General features: G+C 37.0%; 1 protein-coding gene across 1 annotated transcript in view; it reads right to left on the reverse strand.

Annotated features, from left to right (window-relative positions):
* Positions 1-25,801, reverse strand: part of LOC140143866 (dystrophin-like) — a 404,491-nt gene that overhangs the window by 137,491 nt on the left and 241,199 nt on the right. Inside the window, exons 27-31 of the mRNA XM_072165677.1 lie at positions 16,683-16,833; positions 6,475-6,624; positions 4,991-5,182; positions 2,424-2,652; positions 347-555 (exon numbers count right to left, since the gene is read on the reverse strand). Coding sequence (XP_072021778.1) covers positions 347-555; positions 2,424-2,652; positions 4,991-5,182; positions 6,475-6,624; positions 16,683-16,833 — 931 coding nt within the window. The remainder of the gene's footprint in view (positions 1-346; positions 556-2,423; positions 2,653-4,990; positions 5,183-6,474; positions 6,625-16,682; positions 16,834-25,801) is intronic.

Consider the following 25,801-nt stretch of genomic DNA (forward strand, 5'->3'; position numbering starts at 1 on the left):
GTTGCAAATTTTAGTTCCAGTATTAGATTAATTAAAAAAACAATGATGTTATAAATCAGTGCAAAGTCACTGCTGTTTTTTTTCCCTGCTCATGGTAAGTGGTTGGTCATGGTATTACACAGGTTATAGGGATGGTTTATAGTAAAATGATATTCATCCCTTTGAACAAATCATTAAGATATGTAATAATCAGGTAAATAATAGTGCATCTCTTATTAAATACTAGATGCAGATATATTTTGACTGTCGTTAAATACTTCACTCAATCTTTGAATTGCTAAATTTATCTACTACCAATTTTATTCATCATTGTTACACTGGTGTAACCATCCACATCAAATCCTACCTTTTGTTTAGCCAACATATCCTCCATTTCTTCCAGATCCCCAACCGTCACCGCTTGCGTCTGCAACATTCTTTCCAACAACGTCAGCCACTCGCGCAATTCAGCCACAACCTTATCGAAATCGGGCCATGGCGAATGTTGGACCACGTCCACCGGTGCGTTGGCGCGTTGTACCTCCGAACGTGTGGCGTTGATGGTTTCTGATATTACTATAGGAAAACAAGAGAGGGAAGACACCACCATTGGTGATAAGAACATGGCCATGTTAGTTCTTGGTTTTTTACAAACTTGTAGTAGGCCTAGTTTGCCACTGGCAATCTGATACAGCGTATAATATGCAGACATAGCTAGCCAAACACATATGGACAACTAGGCCATTGTTATAAAGGGGAATCCCTTCACTACCAGACTGCAGGTGATTAATATACACTTCCTGGTTTCTGGTCTAGCCACCCACCTACAATTACCACATTAAAATTATACAGGGGAAATAATGAAATTAAAATAATTGTTGCCTATAGTACTGAGGCATGCTGAAGTTCAACTATTATATCTTTTGAACTCTGGTGTAATTAAAATTGATTAATAATTAAGCTTTCCTATTATTTAATGCTGAGTGGTAAAAAGAACAAAAGTTTTAGGCCTAAGTACTGCTATTTATAATGTTGACATGTTTTAGCAGATTCATAGCAATTCATATATGTGATGCGATCAAGCAAAAGCAGTCGGAACTCAGAAATATTGATTTTGAGATATAGCCAAAGATAGGAAATATTTCCTTTTGTTTCCTGCTGTTTTGGAAACTCTATTGCTCATATCATTGGAACTGGTTGTACAATTTCAATGGGGTTTTCTGCAAAATGCAGCTTTGTAAATGCTTCTCACTACCCTATAAGAAACTGAAAAGTTAATATTTCCGAGTTCCAACTGATTTTGCTTGTTCGCATCACATATTTGCTCTCTAAATTAAATTTTGATACAGGGTGGATCAATTCCCATTTCTACCAAGTTTTGGTAAACTAATTTCCTGACATATGAAGCAAGAATAATGTTTCCCTTTTCCTTTGTATTCCCAGTGTTGCTAAATCAGGTTATGTCAGGGTGAAATGTTAGAACTGGTATTGGGAAACACTGGAAAGTTGCCCTTTATTTTCAAACATGACCATTGCTACAGCTACAGTAGGGCAAACTTGATCAAAAACTTAATCAAATTTCAAAGTGTCAGATGTTACAAATGATCTTAATTTCCCCCTAATCTTGCTTGGTTTCTTTCAACAGGGCAGGAAATAACTGTATAATTGTCTAAACTAACTCAAAGCTTTGGTAATTCTATCCTAATTATGGTCATGTGGCATATTTAAAACACCTGACATCGCTGTTAGATTAGACACTAAATTCCTTAATTGTGCAATGTAGTGGATCACATTTCACACACAAAAGCTTGGGGAGCTTATACTTTGCATGCAGGCCATAGGTTTCAACATAAAATGTCCAAGGTTTGAGATATTTTCTCAAATTAGCAAGAGCTATCTCAAGAACCAAGGAACCATTACTAGGCTTGTTTGTACTCATTTTCATGCATTTTTTATGCTGATTCCAAATATGGTCATGAAAATGTACAATTCTGAAATTTTTAGAATTTTTATGAAAAATTTAGAACTTGTCATCTGCAGTCGACACCAGTGTGGAAAGGGTTAAATTGTGGATATTCCTGTAACAAAATATTCTGAAATTTGGATCAACTGCATATCCTCTAGCATCCCCTCCATGGCAGATGGCGGTATCATGATTGCTGCCATCTAGTGACCAAATACAGCTAATTATTATCTGCAATGGCTAGTCTTCTAGTTATAATGAAAGACAGAAATAAAAAAGACTAAACCCCGTTTGACTTCAGGGCAAGAGTGTCATGATTGGTTGCCAACTTCCTCAGTACAGCATTTTCTGTCTAGTTGTCAGAATTTATGACGCGAACTAGTCTTTTGTCTCGGTCTTTCATTAAATACATGGTTTCATATAATTGTATATAAAATCTAATAAAAATTAATGGAAGTACGGTTATGACCTTTGACCTTACCTGCTTGTTGCATAGCCATTTTCCTAGCCAGGTCAGCATCTGATGTCGGTCTCAGATTACCAGCCATCTGTCTGATCTTGGTCCAATCATTGTTAAGCTTATCTACACGTTTGCGTAGTCGGTCTGGCACGCACGCCCCCATGGATTGCGCTTCTTCACGCATCTGTTGCATAGTGGTGTTGATGTTGTCGATGTTTGCCTGACGTGCTTTCAAGGCTTCTTGCATAGTCTGAAATGAATGTGAAGATACAACACATTAGAGAATAGGCCTATGATATTATTGTCACTTCAACATGTTATCCACTGATCAATGTATCAGTTTAATATTGTCATACCATTTTTCACCCTGATGTGGCAGTGACGTCAAAGCGTTGAGGCAACCGTTTCGCAAACATATCTAAGTGTCATCTTTAAGCGTGTGCAAGTATACGTCAGTGCTTTGAGTGAACACTAGGATAGCGATTTGTAGCTGTGCGCAAAGAAATTCGCACTGATATCACTGCCACATCAGGGTGGAAAATGGTATAGTAGGGGTATTTTACCACCACTGATCAAGGCATGTGAATGAATCAACCAACCTTCAGGTGTAGATATCACATAAGCTGATGACCAGAAACTGAAACTCTACATGCAAGAATGTTTGGCCCCTATGCAAATTGGGGTTATGAATATTTTTTGTAAAGTTATACAAAACCACCAAATTCTAAATAGTTTTCAGCATGAAGCACTTGTGATGTTGTTTATAAATTTCAATTTACAAAGCACTACTTATATTGAATTCTAGAGAGTTCAATGCTTCATTCTGACCACTTCAATAATGGCTGGTTAGTACTCAACTTGTACAATTGACCACAAAATTGAATTCTTGACATTAAATATCAATTTATATATCATATCAAAACAATCATTGCCCATGAGAGATAAAACAATAATAATATAAATTAATATAAGTTGAGATGTGGTCACACTCTGAGCATCATACTCTCATGCTCTGAGAGACCATAGGATGTAGCTAAAGAAGATATCTTACACTTCCCATAATGCATTTCTGCCATTTCAATTTTCTGTACCGATTTTGCAATGTGGTTCAACAGTGACAAAATGTACCGCAACGAACAGAGCATATCCAGATCTTGCAAAATATATTTTATACCTTGATAATCAACCAATGTTCAGCCAGTCTATTCTCAAAATGAAAACAAAGGGAACCTGTACAAAGTAATGGGAGTGTCATTTGATGCAATGAGGTGATGTAATATATTACAAAGGATTATGGGAAGGGTAAGATATCTTCTCTGGGTTGTAGCATCATTCTCCAAGGATTGTTTGTCTTTTAGAATAACTAATAGAGTAAACTTCAAGTTAATTTGAATTAAATGTGAATATTTCAGGAGGGAATTTGGCTTATACATAGATGGTGTGGTCAAAATCTCCTGATATTGTTGAAAAAATTATGCAACTGTTATTTGTTTCACACACATTTGCATTCTATTAAAAAGCCAGTGGCACCTCTGTATGCGTTGAAATCATAACACTTGTTGCAACCTGCTTCCTGCATATAGGTACTTTGTTATTAAGGATGCAATTCAGGTTGGTTGTAAATGTTTCACTACTTCATACATTCATGTATACATTTTGAGAGAGAAATGGTTGAAGAATCCAACTATGCCAGCTGAATTTTGCAATTGGCTTATATTAGAGAAAAATGGATTTTATCAACCTTTTGAACAACCTAAAGTTACACATGTGTTCTTCAAAATTACAAAAAAACCCAACATATCATTGATATAATTGACATGGTAAACACAAGTAGTAATTAATACTTCTGTGTGTTACCTGATATGTTGACAAGGATATATATGTATTATCCTTCCTATTGGAAACAATGGTTGCCATGAACCGGATGATCGGCAAAATGGTCCACTGGATGTGACAGATTTTGTTACATAGGGCTATTCCATTTAGAATCCACACTGCCCCTGTGGAAGATTTAGCTAGAGTCTTCCACAGAGGGAGTATGAGTTTCGAATAGAATAGAGAATTGGGTAACTCCCATTTGAAATGCTCACTCCAGTTGTGGAAAGTATAGGTCAAGCCATAATGCAGGGGGAGTATGGGTTTCAAAATGATTAACCCTGACCAATTACATTTGAAAAACATACTCCTCCTGTGGAAGAGATTTCCAAAATCTTCCACATGGGTAGTGTGGGTTTCAACTGGAATAGCCCATAAATATGTAAAAAGGCCCACCTCCATGTGACCTGTTCTGACAAAATGAGCATTAAGTCGCAATTAGGGAGTTTCGAGACATTCCAACTGTTTAGTTGCTGTTCATTGTTTGAAGATGCCTGCATAATTGGCAGTGGTGTGTCCTTTGTGAATGGGGCCAGAATTGAATACAGAGTCCAGCATATTGGAGGGTATCAAAACCGCCAATGACTTTACGCTCATTTTGTGGGTGCAGGTCACATATAAGAATGCATCTTCATAGCACATGGTTCATGAGCATAAAGATATATGCCCCGCGATATAATGTCAATATGTCAAATGATATTTTTATACCATACCGTTGGATCAACGATGACGGAATCATTATCATCACTTGATGTTGCCGAGCCAATAGGTCCTTGCTGGGTTAGCAAGAGGTCCATAGTAGCACTCATCCATACTTCTAATTCATCCAATTCTTCTAGGAAAGTTTTTGTGTTTTGAAGTCGGTCTTCTAGTCTTATATGGAAATGTGGAAGAGTTGGGGAGACCTGACAAAAAGAAGAGAGTCATCATTAGATTATTAACATATTTCTTGCACATTTTGCAATAATATCCAAGTTTTCTTGACATTTGTTCCCCATGTCATATTCAAACTCGACAATCTCTTTCAAAGACTCTTACTACAGTCAGTCTACTCTGAAGTACAAAGTACAGACGCGGACGCACACATTGTGCCGACTTTGAAGGTACGCATACCTGCAGCAGAGACGCAGCACTGCCCACTGTATACGCGCGCATTGTCACTTTGTACTTCAGAGTGGACAAACTGTAAACAGCAATGTGACGTGAATATAGTATCAATAATTGTTGACATGTGACCTACATAACCCAAACCTTTCAAATCAGTTCTTAACTTTTTGTTAATCTCTTCACTTCTGTGACCTGTACACTGCAAACTTCTTCTGTACATATATTAGAGTCTCTGTATCACATGTCACGAAGTTTGATTTATTTGAATGACCTATGACCCTTATACCCTTTGTTACTGGTTGTTTTTTCTATTCAGTTCTTCCCTGACCTCATGAGACTCTCCTCATGTGCGACTTATCAACAACATCTGGCCAATTGATTGACCTATGACCTATGACCCTTACCCTTTGGTACTGGTTGCTCATTCTATTCACTTCTCTTAATTCTCTTAATCTGACTTCTGTATAAGACTCTTCTAACATGTCATCAAAAGCAAACCTATTTGATAGACCTATGACCTTTACCCTATGGCACTGGTTGTTCATGGTATTCATCCCTCTCCTGTATAAGATTCTCCTATCATCCATTTGGCTTTCTCATGACAGTAGCGTCTGTGTGTGATATCAGGGCCGTAGCAAGCGGGGCGGCCGGGGATGCCATGGCCGCCCCACTTTTTGAGAAATTTGTTATGTTTTTCTTTATATCTTAATTTCTATTTGGGCATATATTTGTATTTTATGGCCGCCCCACATTTATCATGGCCGCCCCACATTTTACAACCTTGCTACGGCCCTGTGTGATATACGTGCAGCCAAAGATGGTGCATCTGTAGTGCGCGATGTGGCGTGAAGCAACTGTGCCCTACAGATACACTGTGGACACACCTGTCTTGAGGAAGCCAAATGGACTGTAACATGTCACCTGCCACAAAATCAATGACCTTTAACCCTTACCCTTTGATACTGGTTGTTCATGGTATTCATCCGTCTCCTGTATAAGATTATCCTATAATCTATTTGGCTTTCTCGGAAGCCAAATGGACTATAATAACAAAAATTAATTTGATTGACCTATGGCCTATGACCCTTACCCTTTGATACTGGTTGTTCATTCTATTCAGTTCTCTCCTGACCTCCTCTGTATGAGACTCCCCTAGCGTGTCACCTGTCAGCAAAATCTGACCCATCTCATTAATTCTTCTGCATACATCGCTGCGGGACGGAAGTTCAGCTTGACGATCCTGTGATAAGAATGAAGAAGGGTAGAAATATAAAGTTACTTCTAAACACAATACCTTGAACATCAAATATTAAACATGGTAAAGCGCTGCTGTGAATATATCACAAAACAAGCATGATATGTATTAGAAGATTGTATAACCAATAACAGCTGCAATTGTGTGTGGATATCCAGCAAACACAAAACGTTTTCAACATTATTCACAAAAGGTTTGTAACACATTAAAATGTAGGGTAAATAAAGGGTATAAAACGTTTTCATAACACTCAAAAACATATTTCTTTGAAAACTTACTGCAAATAATCTAACACAATTTTATTTTAAGTGTTGACAAAATATTTGGCCAAAATATTTGCAAAAATATATTTTTAACTTAGATAAGATGCACCTTTTTTCGATTAACAATACATACATAAGCTTCCCTTATTGCCTGTTTGGAAAAACATATAGCTCCCGATTTTCTAAACAAACAATTTCAACAAATCAGTCAAAGACAAATAACATCTTGGGTACAAATATAGCACACCCTGTACTGATGTCGATGTGAATATACATTACAATACAAATTACATTCTATTTTTCTGAACTTGTAACAACAAATGTTTGATATTTTCCTATACTCCTATTGATATGAGAAAAACAAAATTATATTCAGGGTGAAAAATCACCCTAGTTATATCATGTCACCCTGTACGGTATGTCACAAATTTATCTTCAAATGATGAAATCTTAAAAGCATAATACGCTCACACAGAAACAAACTTTTTAGTCACTGTTTGTTCAAATACCACCTTATAAAACACCTCTTTGATCAAATACCACCCTACAATTTACAAACACCTCTTTTTACCTATCACTATAGGATCCACATCCTCATCTATCAGGGCATAGTTCTTTAAACCCCAATGCATTTGACAATTCATTGAATGACCTTTGACAATTTGGGTACAAAAACTCATACTCTGCAACTTGAGGTTAAATTTTGCACTACCGGTACTTAATAAGGTTACTGAACTATGTCATTGGGATGAGGCCATTGTGGTCCATAGTGCTAAGAGCGTGACCATGGCAATCTTTACATGTTTCATCTCCTCTCATAACTCCTCTACAAACCAGGTCATATTTAGATACACTTTGAGACACTTATAAGTGTCTCTATACTGCCTCTATACTTTAATGTCATATTTCTCGACAGCTCTCGATAAACACTTTTCAGAACTGGCCAGAGAACATCAACCACTTATATCCGCATGGCTTGGATGTGTTAAAGTGCACTGGGTAATAATAACATATATGATCACAGTAAAACACTAGGATCCACAACATGCTCATCTATCAAGGCACAGTTCTTTAACCCCAATACATTACACATTCATTTTATGACCTTTGAAAATTTGGGTACAAAAACTCATACTCTGAAACTTGAGGTCAAATTTTGCACTATGATTGTTTAATTTAGGTTATTGAACTATGCCATTGGGATGAGGCCATTGTGGTCCATAGTGAAAGATGCAAAGCTACAGGGAAATATTTCATCAAATGTATCTAAAGAAGAGCTTGACATACTCCTTATGACCATATCATCAACTGAAAATGATTTATTGAAGACACACTTATTTCTGAGAGTCAACATTTGTAAAAAAATATTCCATAATTTAAATGAGTTCTGCTACGATAAAGTGATAAGGGTAGCAAAAAAGTGCCACTGACAGGAAAGCACCTTCGAGGGACTATTTGGTGTGTTTTTTAAAGATCACATGAAAATGTACAGGGAGCACCCAAAGAGGCACATTTCTTTCATTATGCTACTGGGAATATTTTTTAATTACCAAAATGATCAATACCATTACATCAAATCACTTGATTGTTTCCGTTTTCATGAAACCATAGAGTAGGCAACTTAATTTAGAACCCTGAGTATCTAGACCAGCACACTTACCAAGACAGGTGTTTTGAATCAGCCTGTTCCCCAAGTAAAATACAATGCAGTATGTAAGCAACATGACAGATACAGTGCTTTGATTTGGGATGATTGAAGATAATATTTGTCATATTTTGTATTAGTCTCAGAGAAGATACCATACCCTTCCCAGAATCCTTTGCAACATGAGATGTTACCTCATTACATCAAATGACACTCCTATTACTTTGTACAGGTTCCCTTTCTTGCAAGATCTAGATGTGCTCTGTTCACTGATGTACATTGTGTCACTATCGACCCATGTTGCACTAAATAGCAAATCAGTACAGAAAATTGAAGAGTGAGAAATGCATTATGGGAAGCGTTAATATCTTCTCTGGATCAACTGTTTGAAATTCAAGACATCAAATTGCTTTTTCAATGAAGACTAAAATTGTTGTTAACATCATGAAAGAGGAACAGATTGCTAAAATCGACAGAGCTATCACAGGATGTATTTTATGAGCTATACTTCCGAAATATGGTTCTAACAATTGCTTAGCACAGTTCTCAATAACATCTAAAGTATGAACAATATACAGTTAACATGGTTAATGAATTGCTTATAAATATCTCAAAAAAAGTAACCGACCCCCCTTAAATAATGACCATTATTCAAAAACGGGTGATTTTATTACAAATCTGTAACATTCATTGGAAGCAGAATATATTTCTGCACATTTTGACACCTCATTTGTAGCAATTGACTAAATATTGACGTCACAGCGCACATTTAAATCAATGTAGCCCAAGATCTGAAAGTTGCAGTAAATTCTATTGATTTTGCATTCAGTGTAATGGAAGGAAATCTGTGTAATGATATCTGAGTGCTTTTGTATTGTAAAAATTTGTATGTAAGTGCAACTTTCAAATCTGGACCTCGATACATTAAATTGACCGGTGTTTTACTGTTTTCTAGGCTATCGTATCAAATGAATTGTCAAAATGCGCAGAAATAAATTCTGCTTCCAACACATTTTTCAGATTTGCAATACAATAGCTCCTTTTTGAATAATGGCCATTGTTTAAGGGGGTTAGTTACTTTTTTTGAGGTGTTTGTATTCATAAGCAGTACAAAGAAATTTTGATTGATCTATCTTGTCATTTCTTGAGATTATGACTTACATAATGTATTAATTTTTCAATATGGTTATTAATAATATATTTCATTCTAGTTACCTCAGAATACATTTAGTACTTTGTTGGTTTTGTTTTGATACGGCATCTCTCTCCATGCAGGTGTCGACTGCAGACGACAAGTTTCAATTTTTTTTAATTCGAAAATTTCAGAATTGTAAATTTTCATGACCATATTTGAAATCAGCAAGAAAAATGATTTAAAATAAGTACAAACAAGCCTAGCATTGGTTCAGTGGTTTTTGAGATAGCTCTTGATGTTTAGGCAATGGAAACATAATATTTTGATCTTTCGATCGAACATCGATGCTTGGTCGATCCTTATTATTTGTGGAATCAGTTAATTAACCATTGTTAATTGTTATAACTTATGAATATATGCCTGAATTGATATTGACAACTATAAATTTAGAAATAATTTTGATTAATTAGTGGTTAGATCATTAATAACAAGTATCGAAGCAGCATCGACGGTCGATACAAAGATTGAACAAATTTGTTTCTGGTGCCTTAGAGAAAATTTATCAAAACTTGTGACTTTCTATGTTGAAGCCTATGGTTAGCATGCAGAGCATTAAGAATTGCAGGTGTCATCATTTACTTGATACATCAGGGTTGTTTATACATCTTCCATTTTTCATTCAAACCTGCTTTATCTATCGTCAATTCCTAGTGGGATGCACCCTTAACCAACAAAAAAGAAAAAGACTTAAATTACTTGGGGAAAAGACTCTGCACTTTTCACTCATTGACTGCAGCAAATTAACACCATCAAACTTGTTGAAAATTGACAAATGAAAACAAGAGTATAGACGCTTTTCATTCATGCTATTTGATACTATTGAACTCATGCCAGACTATGTATGTCTGTCTAGCCCACACTACGGGCTATTCCAGTTGCAATTCTTGCACCCTCTATGGAAGATATGACCTTAATCTCCCACACAGGGGGTGTAGATTTCAAATGGAGTCACCCATTAAGACAACCCATTTGAAATTCACACCCCCTGTGTGGAAGATTAAGGGCATATCTTCCATAGGCATGATAGGGGGTGTATGGATTTCAACTGGAAGAGCCTAATTTAAAGATGATGGCCAATTGACATGAACAAATTACCCATGATTCAATGCCCTTAGTTATATTCAAACAGACAGACAGATAGACATCCCGACAGATATAACCTGGGGGAAAAGAGACCAAAAATGATAGTCAAATTCAAAATTTGCTCAAGATATTACTGCACTTCATTTGAATTGTACAAAACAGACACAAAAATACGGGCAACAAACACAGATAGAAACTATCCATCGTAGTGGGATAGCTCAAGTTTGATTTGGATAGGGAGGTGCTGTAGTGAATCTAAAAGTGATATCATCACTATACTGATTTTTTTCAAGATTTTTGACCCATTGTTATACTAAAAGTCCAAACTTTCAGCCAAATTTAACACAAATTAACACAGTGAGGCCAAATAAAACTATTTTCCTGTAACAAAATTGAGACAACTTTGAGAAATGACCCATCCATGTACCAAAATTGGCATAGAAAAATGGGTCATTTGATGTACCAAACGGCCGAAACATGTTGGTGGCACATCACTTTAAGGTCATTTATACTGAGTACCACTCCCTCCCAGTTTAGACTTTACTCTGCACCATGGTTATCTCACACAATATCATTTTTTAGTTCCTCACCATGACAACCAAGTGATGACCTATACAAGAAATCAATGTCCTTCATCCAGACTGCAATACAGACAGACAGACAGACAGACAGACAGAAGAACAGAAAGACAGAAACCCTGTCCATCATAGACCTCACCCTGCATCGTGTCTGTCTCACATGATTTATCATCATGACAACCAAGATTCAGCAACAGTCATCTAATATGAGGATGCAATGTATTTGAGAAATGGCCTGTAAGTAAATCAATGTCCTTCATCCAGACTACAATAAAGACTGACAGATGGAAAGACAGACAAAAAGAAGAGCCTTCTACCACAGGCCTCTCTCTGCACCTTGTCCTACACAATTCAATGACAACAACAAGCTTTATTAGCCCCAAATAGTCTCACCCTCCATTTGTGTAGTTCAGTCACTTCCATTTAAGAAGCATAGCTCCATATTTAGACCGTAAGTTAAGGAGTATGAGTTTTTATACCCAACATATTCAAAGGTCATTCTGTCATGCACAAATATATTGGGGTTAAAGAACTGTGTCCCAACAGTTGATGATATTTGAGATGCTAGTGAAATGATAACCTGTTCATACTGTCCATGAAATCGATGCCCTCTATTGAGATGAACAATATCATTCAGCGTGTTTATACTGAGCGTACGGCTTTTTGACCCGCTATTTTCCAGGCACAAAATACCGATCCTAAAACGGCCACCGTTACCCAGCTTGTTTCTACTGAGACCAGAAAGCCGTGTCTCGCAAGATGCACGGCATTTTTTTCCTGTAAACCGGAAGTACGGAAAACAGATTTGACGGTTGTATCCTAAATTTAAATGTCTACGAATGGCAGCTCATGGCATATGACCTACAATCACAATTTAGTGTTTTCAGTAAAATACAAATTGCATTAATTTACCAGTGGATCTAGTAATTGGCTATTATGATAATTAATTTACAGCCAAAATATAACCAACTCATTAACTATAAAGAAGTAGGCCTAGACTAAGTAAAGTCATATCCATTTTACTTCATCAAGTTCATGCGAGCCACACAATCATGCCAGTGTATATAATATCAGAAAGAAGGAACCTACTACATTATAGGCCTAGGCTAGACTATACAAGTAGAATATAAATCGCGTTATTTTTGCAATAAGCATGACCTCGACCCGGCAACCGATGACACGGCTCGTTTCTACTGCGCGGATTACACGCTTTGACCCGGCATGATCCACCTCAAGAGGTGGATCACGAAAGGCGAGCACATGACCCGGCATGACCCGGCAACCGATTACCCAGATCGTTTCTACTGGGCTTGTTACCGGTATGACCCGGCACGCGCACGGCATGGCACGAATTTGGCCCTCAGTAGAAACACGCAGATTGTGTGGATGCTAGCAACAGGTACTAGTATCTATACATGAGAAAGTAATAGCTACCATATAGCCTACACTCATTCAACTTAACCAAAGTTTGCAGGGAATTGCCCAGAAAATAAGTAACCATTTGGGATTGCATGGATGATCCTGGAATAATGCTTCCAGGCCTATCACCAGACCCGGTCACCAGATTCTTATAAATATGGTAATGAGAACAGCCGTCATGGCCATACCAAGTCCTATACAATGGTGATATTATTGCCAGATCAAGACAGAGATTTAAAATTGCAATGAACAAAAATGAACAAAATTAATAGAAAAAACATTTGCAACTTTTGTCAACTTAATTTAAAAAAATAAATTGCACAAAGGACTTAAAATTGTGTGGAAAAAGACAAATTGGCCTATCCAGAAGTGTCGCAAATTTTGGGCCTCAAAAAATCATTAGCCTAGCCTAAAAAGCATTACTGATGCATCCTCGGATAAATGGCTTTCTGAAAAGGCCGCTATCACTTTCTTCTGTAGACGTCTTTTATGAATTCACATGACGAAAAGCCAAGCCGTTGCTAGACCAGCCACCTAGAGTGGAATATCAATAATCCAAGGGCCACAAAGGCATCACACTACATGCCTCAAAATGGGTCAAATCTGAGCAGCTTTGTAACAAGGGACCTAAACAGTAGGCGGTTATTAGCAAACAACCTCATCTAACAAGACACAGTTTTTTAGCACCAATACGTATGTACATTAATGTATTGAATTATTGGGTACAAAAACTCATACTCCACAACTACAGGTCAAATGTTCCCCTATGATTGTTGAATAGATGGGACTGAATTGTGGCATCTGCTATGAAACTATCCGGTCTCATTGTGAGTCAGACACTTTGATGGATACTTTACTACAAGCAATTGACCTACATGTAAAAATCAAAGCAATTTGTAGTATTCAGTATGGATAGGGGAGTTACATGGTGAGTTTGGCAACTTAAGGGTGTCATGGGAACTTCTGTCACATGGTCACATAATGCACTTTTAGCAGCGCAGGCCGGGAGCAGAGGAGGAAACCTGTTGCATAAACTTTTGACTTGCATATAGCGCTTCCTAGCTTGATCTGCATCAACAAACAAACAAAATGTCAATTTCAGTACAGAGAGAAATTCTTAGTGCAACAAGGTAAAGATGGATTCATTGCTTCAGTGGAGCAACTCCAAGGAGCAACTTGAACACTACTGTGTCTTTGTACCATTTGTACTATCTGTGAGATAAATAGTGTAGGGCGTATTGCATGATATGCCCAACCCCGAACCGTCCCACCACATCAGCTGCAAAACATCCAGTATAACTCCTCATGGAACATGGTGTATTTGAGCAAGTGATATCGCAAATTTGTTTATTTTGCAAATTTAACAAGTATCTTTGTGGTGGTAATTTTACAAAAAGGTCTCTTCATAAAGCGATACAATGTTTCAAGTCAGTGCAGATGCTCCTATGAAGTTTGTCAGTGAAAAGTTCAGCACTATCAATAAGAACTCTTTTATGTTTTTGCAGGAAAAAAGTAAATAAAATGGTATAATCATCTTGATTTCATAAAAAGTGGATGTTTTTAATTTACAGAAAAACAAGTGGGTTATTTTTATGCTTTAATTCATGATAAGGGTGTTTTTCCCCACAAGCATGTGTACCTGACAAGAGTGATGGTGCCTGTGTGCAGGCCCGTACGCAGGATTTTTTTGGGGAGGGATTTTGAAAAAGTGGACCTTTTTACCAAGGGGGGGGGGCGATTTTGTAAAAAGTGGACTTTTCCGCAAAAATTTGGACCTTTTTTGGCCAAAAAGCATACAAACCCAGATTTTTTTGCTCGCTACGCTCGCGAATTGTCATATTTTAGGACTTTTTTGTATACTTTGACACATACGGGCCTGCCTGTGTGGGCTCTAGCTCTTTTAATGTTCAGCTCAGCCAAAATTTGGCTTATTTACTCTACAGGTCAAATAGTCTCATTTTCCTTGAATTCCAGTCAAACAATTGACATTTCCGAATGCATGATGTTCTTTACACATCTGACGACCGCATCATGTACTAAATTGCTGGCAACATCAGCTGAATCTATGGCTCAACATGCACGACTGTAATTTCTTAAATAAATATAAACCTCCAAGGTGAAACCGCGCAGCACATATCTTACAGACTTCACGTTATTGCATATCCAAGATGGAACCCCATACTCCAATCATGCCTGATACACAAACCTATATAAAGTGTAGTATTTGTCACATTCACTACAAGTACATCCAATCTGCACTAAATTATCATCACAGGGCAAGGGCATTTCAACCTACTATCAAGTACATATATCCAAACAGCCATGAAGTAGTATCATCCTCAGGACATAGTACAATGACCTATACCCACCTATCATGGATCTGACTTTGACCTGGGGGTGAGTTTTCATCATCCATAGCCATATTGCTTAATCAAACTTACATTTAATGCTCTGCGTGCTAGCCATGCGCTTCAACGTAAAAAGTTCAAGTTTTTAAATATTTTCTCAAAATATCAAGAGCTATCTTAAGAACTACTGAACCAATACTAGGCTTGTTTGTACTCATTTTAATGCATTTTTCATGCCAATTCCAAATATGGTCATGAAAATTTACATTTCTGAAATCTTTGATTTAAAAAAAAAAATTGAAACTTGTCGTCTGCAGTCAACACCCGCGTGAAGGGAGTTAAAGTGAACTGTGTATGGGGAGGATCAATGAAAATGGAGACTGACATGAAACAAAATCTGTCCGTCCCTTATGTTAAGCCTCTCTGGCTCAATAACTTAACCTCAAAATGACAAATTGACTCAGCCACATTTAGTCTATACCTATAAGCTTTCACACAGGAGATGCTATACAGGTGCCTTCATTAGCTGCTTGTAATATCCTTTTCAAAAATATTGTCAATTTGGCATGCCAACATGCATCCATAAAAGATAGTAGGTACGAACATATTAATAGAGGAATAAACTTATTGATAGACCTCATGCAGTAAAGTTGTACATCGGATCAAACATTTCAAATAGATTTGATCATTTTAAGAATTGCACAGGCAAATTTTCTTGCATGGATGATAGTTGAAGAAAAACTCTGAAGTGCTGGGCGTTTTCTTGACCTAACTTGAGGAAATGTTCTACATACTTTCATAGCTTCAATAATTGCTACAGATAAATTCACCTCAAAATAACTTATGATGGCAGGCCAAAGATATTTCAGATGTTCTATTCACCTCAATGGTCAATGAATGAAGGGATTTTAATGTTCTCCACATCACTGAGATGCACCTTTTTAAGTTATCAAAACTGCACACCAGTTTCTTGAAGGAGCCCTGCTAACACCATATTTTTTACGTATGCAAGTAGCAACAGATTTGAAAGCAACACCAGACTAAGATGCTAATCCAAGACAATGAAAAAGCACCCGAATATTAGGCCTTTGTGTGGCTTTTATTTCAACTGGACATTGGGTAAAGTTGCACATCGCCAACTGCTGCCTTCATAAGGTAATCACTATACCTTTGTTCTGGCCACTACAGAGATCCTCAGCAGCAGTCAGTGATCATCTACAGTAGATAGTCACCAATGCTGAAATGATCCCTTTCCAGAGTCATTCTTCAGACGCCGAAGAGCTGAAAATAAGGGGTTATGATGGTGACATTCATAAGCCATCTCACCTTAACTGTTTTACTGAATTTTTCTAGACCATGGACATCTCCAGGTACAGGTTGTAGTCCTTCCTTCAGCCCTTGGAATTCAGCAAGCTAGGACTGCAACTGCCCCCTCCCTTGCCTGGACCAGCTCTCAACACCTGCTCAGAGTGACAATACTAGCTGATCCTAACACCTGTACTAATTGCTCACCTTTATTGTTTTAATGAATTTTTCTAGTGCATGTACATCTCCAGGTACAGGTTGTGGTCCTTCCATAAGGCCTTGGCATTCTGCAAGCCAGGACTGCAACTCTTCTATCTCTTCTCTGAATCCTTCTAGCTGCTCACCACCAGCCTCAAATCTAAATTGGAAACAAAAAGAGATGAAAAATATATTATACAAATTATTTGGTGTAATATTGAAATGCTTGTTCGACTTCATTGTCTTCATTTACTGTTAATTGTGACCTGCTTCCATGAAATGAGCGTCAAGTTGCAAGTTGGGAATTTTGAGACATTCCAATTGTTGAGTTGCTGTTCTTTGTTTGAAGACACCTGTATAGTCAGTGGTATATCCTTTGTGAGTGGGGACATAATTGAATACAGAATTTCGTGGGAGCAGGCCACAATTGGAATATCAGTTTTACAATATTATTAATTTAATGTTTCATATTAAAAAAAAATAAATAAAAAAACAGTTTCTTGTGAACTCTCCAATCTGGAGTGACTCTGAAGCACAACAATATCAACTACTTTATACAAAACAAAAAGATTTGTTACCAAAGTTTCTTAGAAAATGTATCAATAATGATTTGGTTATCTTCCAGATGAATTTTGCTTATTCTAACAGGTTGTGTGGGACAATAATATGAACAATAACTATTTGAAATATCTGGTTAATATTTGATCTCTGTTGTAATTGGAAAAATAACATTTGTAACGATGTATGGTTTATTCAGAGTGATCCCTCATTATTTTTTTACAGTATTTTTGCAACCTATTGTATACTTTCATGTGCACATTAAAAAATTGTCACAATTGAAGCTTATCTTATACTTATTATGTTAAAAGCCTATCAATGTTAACATTTATGTTTACGTGGAGGTGTAGATTTCAATTGGAGTCGTCCATTCAGGTAACCCCATTTGAAATTGTGGGAGAAAGGTCATATCTTCCACAGTGGGTATATGGATTTCAGATGGAATAGCCCAATGTCCTATCCATTGATGCCACTGCATAAAAACCTCTCTGAAAAATTCAACATGGTATAATCTTGGAAGATGCATACAATGACCTTTTAAAGTAGAAAGTACACAAAATCAACCCTCGCATCATGAGGTCAATTTTTGAGCTTATACTGTTAAATGGCTTGTATGGAACCATGCATTATGAGGTGATGCTATTTCTGCTCATAGTGAATCCACACCAACCCTTCAAGCATGTTGTAATATCCTATCCACAGGTGACTCAAATTACACTTTAAAAAAAATCACAAAGTCTTTTCACTTTTTTATTCTCTTTCAAAATCGACTTAATTAACAACACCCTGATCAATTTCTCGTAAACACTGATATTCTTTCCACATTATCCATATTAAGCATCCTTTAATAAGCCTTAAGAAACAGGATAAAATCAAATTCAAAAAATCCTTTAAAAAAAACTTGATTACATTAAAACATCATGAGGGGGAATTGATACATTTTGGTAGCGCGATGACATCGCCCATTTGCCGGTTGCCGTGAGACAAGAACTTGAGAAAGAAGAGGAGTTATCGTGCGTTCAACCCCGATGTCTTTTTCTCTCTTGTAGCTGCATGATGCCTAAAGCGCTCAGGCGAGATGGAAAGTGGTTTTATTATCAATGATAACAATGGAGCATATCGTAGGTAATATATCTCCATGTCGAATATCACAGTCTTGATCTCTGGGCGTATTAGAGAGCTAAAGAATTACACATGTGAGAGGAAATTAAAGTTACAAATGGAGAGAGGAGACATAGTTATCTTGTCTATTTTCATGACGACGGGTTGCGTTTCCGTCTATTTTCATAACTGGAAGTGTGTTTTCAAAAATGTCTTGCGTTTCTTTTCATTCCTAGTCAGGTGTGTCTAGGCAGAGATGGACAGGGAGGAGTCTTCTACTCTTTAAATTTCTACCCTTCAATATGATGCCCTGTTGGTCCAAAAATAATTTTTTTGCACTGCAACGTGTGTATTGCAGATCTCCGTCTTCAATTTCACATATTTTTTAACAAAAATGGATTCAAGTTTTGTTCTATTTAAAATGTTAAAGCACTGGGTACAAACACAGACACATCCATGTATCACCACCTTTCGGAGGACACCAAACTGAAATGTGTGTCCACAAAAAGGTAATGTGTCATCAAACATGTCCTCACATAGCAATTCTTAAGCTCCTGGGAATAATTATGTGTGATTAACACATTAGTCGTGTTCATATTGTCGGACGTACGCCCGGCGGAACTTGGTCGGCACAAGTTGCTAGGAGTAGCGGTAGGTGCTGCCAGCAGTAGGCAGGAGTAGGTGCAGTGTGAACGATGGTCAGCGTAAGTTCCGCCAGGCGTACATCCGACGATTTACTCCTGACAAAAGTCAGGAGTAGCGAGCTGAGTGTAACCTCCGCCAGGCATAAATTGTAATGTGAACGAAGGTTACACCTGGTACCCAGTGTAAGTTTGACCTTTTGTTGGTAAGAACTAAGAAATTACTTATCTCGTGGTTGAAAAAAGGTCACAGAAACACCGGAAGTGGTAGCCATTGTTTAGGCCGACCAGAAGTGAATGCTTGGTAGAACTAGTCGGCGTAGTGCTAGAAGTAGGCTAGGTGTGGACACGCGGTAGGAGTAGGGAAAATATTTGTGGAATTTTGATCAATGTTAGCGTAAGTTTACGCCGGGTGTAACTCCAAATGTGAACATGACTACAGTCCTGGGAAGAATACAACAGGAGGGTGGGGTGTGGGGAAGGGTGTGTGCATTTATAAAGACTGGTAACGAGGATGCACAAAAATAGCATAGCAGCTGAGAACATCCACGCTTCCCTCTACCTACCAGCATAAGATAATTGTCATGTTCGTCGATGCAGGGTTATGTCTCAGTTGGACAGTAAAACTTTGTCCACTGTTTGGAACTTACCTTTGGGTGTGCAAGGACTTCAGTTAGATAGGAAAAAGTAGGTCCTTGTTTGCAAGTCTTTACAAATATGTGGGGTGTCTGTGTGTGTGTGTGTATACTATATGGACAATAGGTATTGGTCCTAAAAAACCAGAGTGCTTTCAAGTTTCAAGTCTTTAGATGTATAATAATTTTAATATGATAATCAATGCAGACACACACATAATACTTCTGCCTTGCAGCCACCCAACCATGACACAACAGGGTTGGAGGGGCCCGCCAATTTGCAAGAATTATGCTAAATCAGCCTATTTTAATCTCTCAGCCCCACCCCCTCATTATTTACAATCCAGGGTCTGTGATTGCACTTCACATGAGTGCTAAAAAGATCTCTTAACATGCAGCAGCTTTCACATTCTGTTGCACAATGCACCTGTACCCCTTTCCTTGCAATCATCACATCAACACAGCAGACAATGATGATAGCATGCTTAACAAATTAATCATTTAACATAAGGCAGCTTTCATTTTTGTGAAGCCATATTATCCCTGCATATAGACCTTTGCCTTATGCCTTGAAACCATCCAACCAAGCAGCCAGGGTATATCAGTATGTTTACTAATTTGATCATTTTACACATAGTGCATCTCTTGTTTCCATCTGGCATTGTCTTATATGAGAGACTCAGGTAGAGCACTCTAATTAACCAGGGCACATGCATAATTTGAAAACACCAGTATGTGTGGTGATGTTACTCAATTTGATTTTCTTTTTAAGATGCCAAAATGAATTATGTAAAGAATTAGACAAACTTTTTATTTTTGAATTTTTGGCTATTGAACTCGACCTACTTCTATGCCTACATTCGTTGTTTTTTGTCCCCTTCTACGTACCATCTACAATCCTCGAAAAAAGTCCTTGGAACACTTTAGGCATCTTTAATAAAAGAAATCTGGGCCTTTTAACACTTTCCCTTCCCCGCCCCCAACATTCAATGTTGCGACACTTTGGAGACACACTCAACACATTTGCACAAATGTACATCTCAACATTGCACAGGAGAGTGGGGGATTCATTTTCCCCTAAAGACAATTAGACATTTTGGGGGGATTGTAGCCTGTATTTTACTTGTTTTCCCATATCAAGTTGGTGTACCTTGCTCTTTTTCTTTCCAGTTATTTTGGAATTTATTGTAATTCCTATCATATTTTTTGATGATTATTTTAGGGGACAGGTTGTATGCACTGAGTAATTTATGCAATGTGCAATGTAATTGTGCTATGTCTTTGAAGATGAAGACAAGGATGATATTGTATATGACAATGAGGATAACTAGGAGGAGGGTAATTACTAGGACGAGGAGGAAATGATGGTGACGGTGATGCAATGACAATGATGTCAACAATGTAATGATGAAAATAAAGATGTTAAAGATGTTGATGTAGAAAATGATGACATGTTAGCAATAATGATGATGATGATGATGATGATGATGATGATGATGATGATGATGATGATGATGATGATGGTGATTAGGAGGAGGAGAGTGAGGAAGAGGAGGAAGAGGAGGAAGAGGAAGAGGAGGAGGAGAAGGAAGGAGGAGTGGGGTAATTGTGATGATGAAGATGATGTTGATGGTTGAGGAGGAGGATTTGAGGAGGAGGAGAAGGAAGGAGGAGTGGGGTAATTGTGATGATGAAGATGATGATGATGATGGTTGAGGAGGAGGATTTGAGGAGGAGGAGAAGGAAGGAGGAGTGGGGTAATTGTGATGATGAAGATGATGATGATGATGATGGTTGAGGAGGAGGAAGAGGAGGTGGAAGAGGAGCAGGAGCGGGAGCAGGGTAATTGTAATGGTGATAGATCATGTTTGAGTGCGAAATTTGAAAGTTCATCAGTGTTTGTTAAAGATAGTGATACATACCCACAATCATCAGAATATTTGAGAAACACGCCTCTTCTCTCAATTTTATCACACATACTTCAAAACGTCTCAAATTTAATCTAAGATCAGACCCCAACGTGTCTATAGATGCATGCAGTATTCATCACCGTATAATTGCTCCAATTTCACTAACTCAAAAAAAATCACTGATTTCTCTACCACTTTTGAATCCCAACTGATCAAAATTGACAAGAGCCTATGTAACTGTCATGTCACCATGCGGTAACTAACGGCAACATCACACACAGTACACAATTTATAACGGGAGAGGTGGGCAGGAAATGTTTGTCGAGTTGAAAACTCCTTATATGAAAGACAATCTTCAGAATACTTTTAAAAAGAGGAAATTTGATTGCTACAAGATGACTGTATGCCCCGTATTTCTAGGTCATAAGATTCGTGAAAAATTAACAACTGGTTTTCTTTCACTACCGCTATCTATAATTTGATGTAGTGGTATGATATCAGAGAAGACATCTTACACTTCCCACAATGCATTTCTTCCATTTCAATTTTAGTACTGATTTGCTATCTAGTGCAACATGGGTTGATAGTGACAATTGGTACCTCGATGCACAGAGCACATCCAGATTTTGCAAAATGTGTTTATTCCTTGACTATCGACCCAAGTTAAGCAAAGTCTATTTCCTCAACATGAAAACAAAGGGAACAGGACTGTCATTTGATGTTGTGAGGTGATGCATCATATTACAAAGGATTCTGGGAAGGGTACGGTATCTTCTCTGGTATGATATGCTCCTTGCATCTACTTAACCAAATACCTGCTAATCCATTTCAATCAATACCAGAAACTGCACCTTAGGCTTTATTTCAGTCTTAATCCTTACCCTGAGCCTAATCCTGAGTTTGTCTCCCAGTAGAAATAATGCTAATCCAATATCTTAATCTTAATTCTTCAGTGGATTACAACCTGGGATTACAAGTATCTGTACTTGCAGTGCTGGCATGTTGGATTGTATAAGATGCAATTTTATGCAATGCACTGATATGATCAAATAACCACTTTTAACATAATTAGGTTTACAACTTGACATATGGTTGCAGGTTCAAGCCCACTTGTGACGCCTGGGAGGTGGGAAGATTCAAAGCCCCCCCCCCCCCCATCTTGAACTATGCACCCCAGTCAATTTCCAGAATTACCCAAAGACAAATTTGCTCAGATAAAAATTCTGGTGCCACCAGTTTGTGCCCTGTTTTGAACTGCATTCACTCAAGATAGACTACCTCCCTCTACTCATTTGTATCAATGGTTACAATTTATTGCTGAACAGATACCTGTGCAAACTTGGTGCTCAGTTACTGCAAGGAGCTTGCAAGGAGTCTCAATCCAAATTCCAGAGAATATCTGACTGATGAATAGAGCCCTGGTACAACATTTGAAAGAAGTTTAGAATAGCAGGGCTGTCAGCCTTGATATTAATTTTGATAGTAAACCTCTGGGCCGATATTCATAAAGCCTTGCTAAATTAGCAACCAACTAGTGCTTAGCAAGATGCTAAATCCACTAGTTGATAGCTACGTAGCAATCAACTAATTTCTTATTCATAAAACCTTGCTAAACACTTTGCTAACTAGCTATCAACTAGAAATATTTAGCTGATAACTTATTTGGGTGTTTTGGGTGATATGGCCTTCAACAGTTGTGTAACATCTAATACAATAGGCTTATATAATACATGTCTATTATACTTGAGCTCTGAACCACAGTCAAAATGATCAAAATGTAATGACTCATTGCTGATGGTCTTCATTGAGATTTCGTTAATAAAATTACATGTGTATTTTGTAAGCTATATAGGCCTACAAGGTTGTTACGGCAAATTAAATTAAAAAGATACTCTGAACAAGTAAAGTTCATATACATGTTAAGTCCTTGGTTTGTTGTAAAAACATACTATACATACTATATTGCTTCATCAAATAGAAAACAACATGCATCCACTTAACGCTGCTCATTTAGCTTCATGAGCAACACTGTGTAAATAATATTAGATAATTTAATAGCATATGATATATCTTGCTTGTTGTCCTGACAAAAGCCAAGCATGATTTATCTTTATCAAATTGACATATAATTTGTTATTGAAAATAAGTCATGCATCTTTACCAAAGAGAACATTGGTAACATGTCTCCAAAATATATATTTTACGTATCAAACAATTGAACAGAATTGCTTCGATTGAACATATCTGCTTAACTAAAGATTACTTGCTATATCATAATCATTTTTCTTGTGCAAATTTGGTTAAACAATACTGGCTTAGTTCAATGTTTATTCATTCACCCTAAATTTGTTGTGTGTTTTTAAGACAGTTTCTTATGTGTAAAACACACTGAAGACCTCAGAAACAGAATATTCTGAGAACATTATTTTCATAATTGACAACAGTTAATATGAAATTAAAACAATAAATCATGTCAAACTTAGTTCAAAATCATTAAGACTAGTTGTCAACTAGTGACTTAGCGCTGCCCCAGATCAACTCTAAGTTTTGGCAAAATTTTAGAATGTTGCTAACTCTAACTGGGTTTTATGAATAAGAATTAGCAATCAGCTAGGCTTAGCAGCTTGCTAAAGTCAATTTTAGCTGTCAACTAGGCCTAAGCGTGGTTTTATGAATATCAGCCCTGGGCCGATATTCATAAAGCCTTGCTAAATTAGCAACCAACTAGTGCTTAGCAAGATGCTAAATCCACTAGTTGATAGCTACGTAGCAATCAACTAATTTCTTATTCATAAAACCTTGCTAAACACTTTGCTAACTAGCTATCAACTAGAAATATTTAGCTGATAACTTATTTGGGTGTTTTGGGTGATATGGCCTTCAACAGTTGTGTAACATCTAATACAATAGGCTTATATAATACATGTCTATTATACTTGAGCTCTGAACCACAGTCAAAATGATCAAAATGTAATGACTCATTGCTGATGGTCTTCATTGAGATTTCGTTAATAAAATTACATGTGTATTTTGTAAGCTATATAGGCCTACAAGGTTGTTACGCAAATTAAATTAAAAAGATACTCTGAACAAGTAAAGTTCATATACATGTTAAGTCCTTGGTTTGTTGTAAAAACATACTATACATACTATATTGCTTCATCAAATAGAAAACAACATGCATCCACTTAACGCTGCTCATTTAGCTTCATGAGCAACACTGTGTAAATAATATTAGATAATTTAATAGCATATGATATATCTTGCTTGTTGTCCTGACAAAAGCCAAGCATGATTTATCTTTATCAAATTGACATATAATTTGTTATTGAAAATAAGTCATGCATCTTTACCAAAGAGAACATTGGTAACATGTCTCCAAAATATATATTTTACGTATCAAACAATTGAACAGAATTGCTTCGATTGAACATATCTGCTTAACTAAAGATTACTTGCTATATCATAATCATTTTTCTTGTGCAAATTTGGTTAAACAATACTGGCTTAGTTCAATGTTTATTCATTCACCCTAAATTTGTTGTGTGTTTTTAAGACAGTTTCTTATGTGTAAAACACACTGAAGACCTCAGAAACAGAATATTCTGAGAACATTATTTTTCATAATTGACAACAGTTAATATGAAATTAAAACAATAAATCATGTCAAACTTAGTTCAAAATCATTAAGACTAGTTGTCAACTAGTGACTTAGCGCTGCCCCAGATCAACTCTAAGTTTTGGCAAAATTTTAGAATGTTGCTAACTCTAACTGGGTTTTATGAATAAGAATTAGCAATCAGCTAGGCTTAGCAGCTTGCTAAAGTCAATTTTAGCTGTCAACTAGGCCTAGCGTGGTTTTATGAATATCAGCCCAGGACTCAATACTGAGCCACATTATTATTTCTTAAGTCTTATCAAATTTAAAGTAAAGTTAACCTTTAGCTGTCTCTAGTAATTGTTAGTTCTCCATGTTTAAACTCGCTCCACTTAAGTCTAGAATGTAGAGAGTAGAGCAAATGGTACCAAAAACCTCATGCATCTCAGGTTTCCAACAAGACACTTGACAAATTGCATGTCCTCTTCCGTTCTATGTCGCTTTCAACGATGCATAACAGTCTCATAAATGTACATCATCGACACTACCAATTGAGTGGAACAACATGCATGCTAATGAGCCATTTTCATGCAATATATGAAGTGAGCACAGTCTAAGGTTGGTTTGCACTAAAATACTGTTTTGATGTTTTTTTTAATCTAATAGACTCATTGCAGTCTGCTTT

This window comes from Amphiura filiformis, unplaced genomic scaffold (genome assembly GCF_039555335.1).
Source record: "Amphiura filiformis unplaced genomic scaffold, Afil_fr2py scaffold_30, whole genome shotgun sequence".
Lineage (NCBI taxonomy): Eukaryota > Metazoa > Echinodermata > Ophiuroidea > Amphilepidida > Amphiuridae > Amphiura > Amphiura filiformis.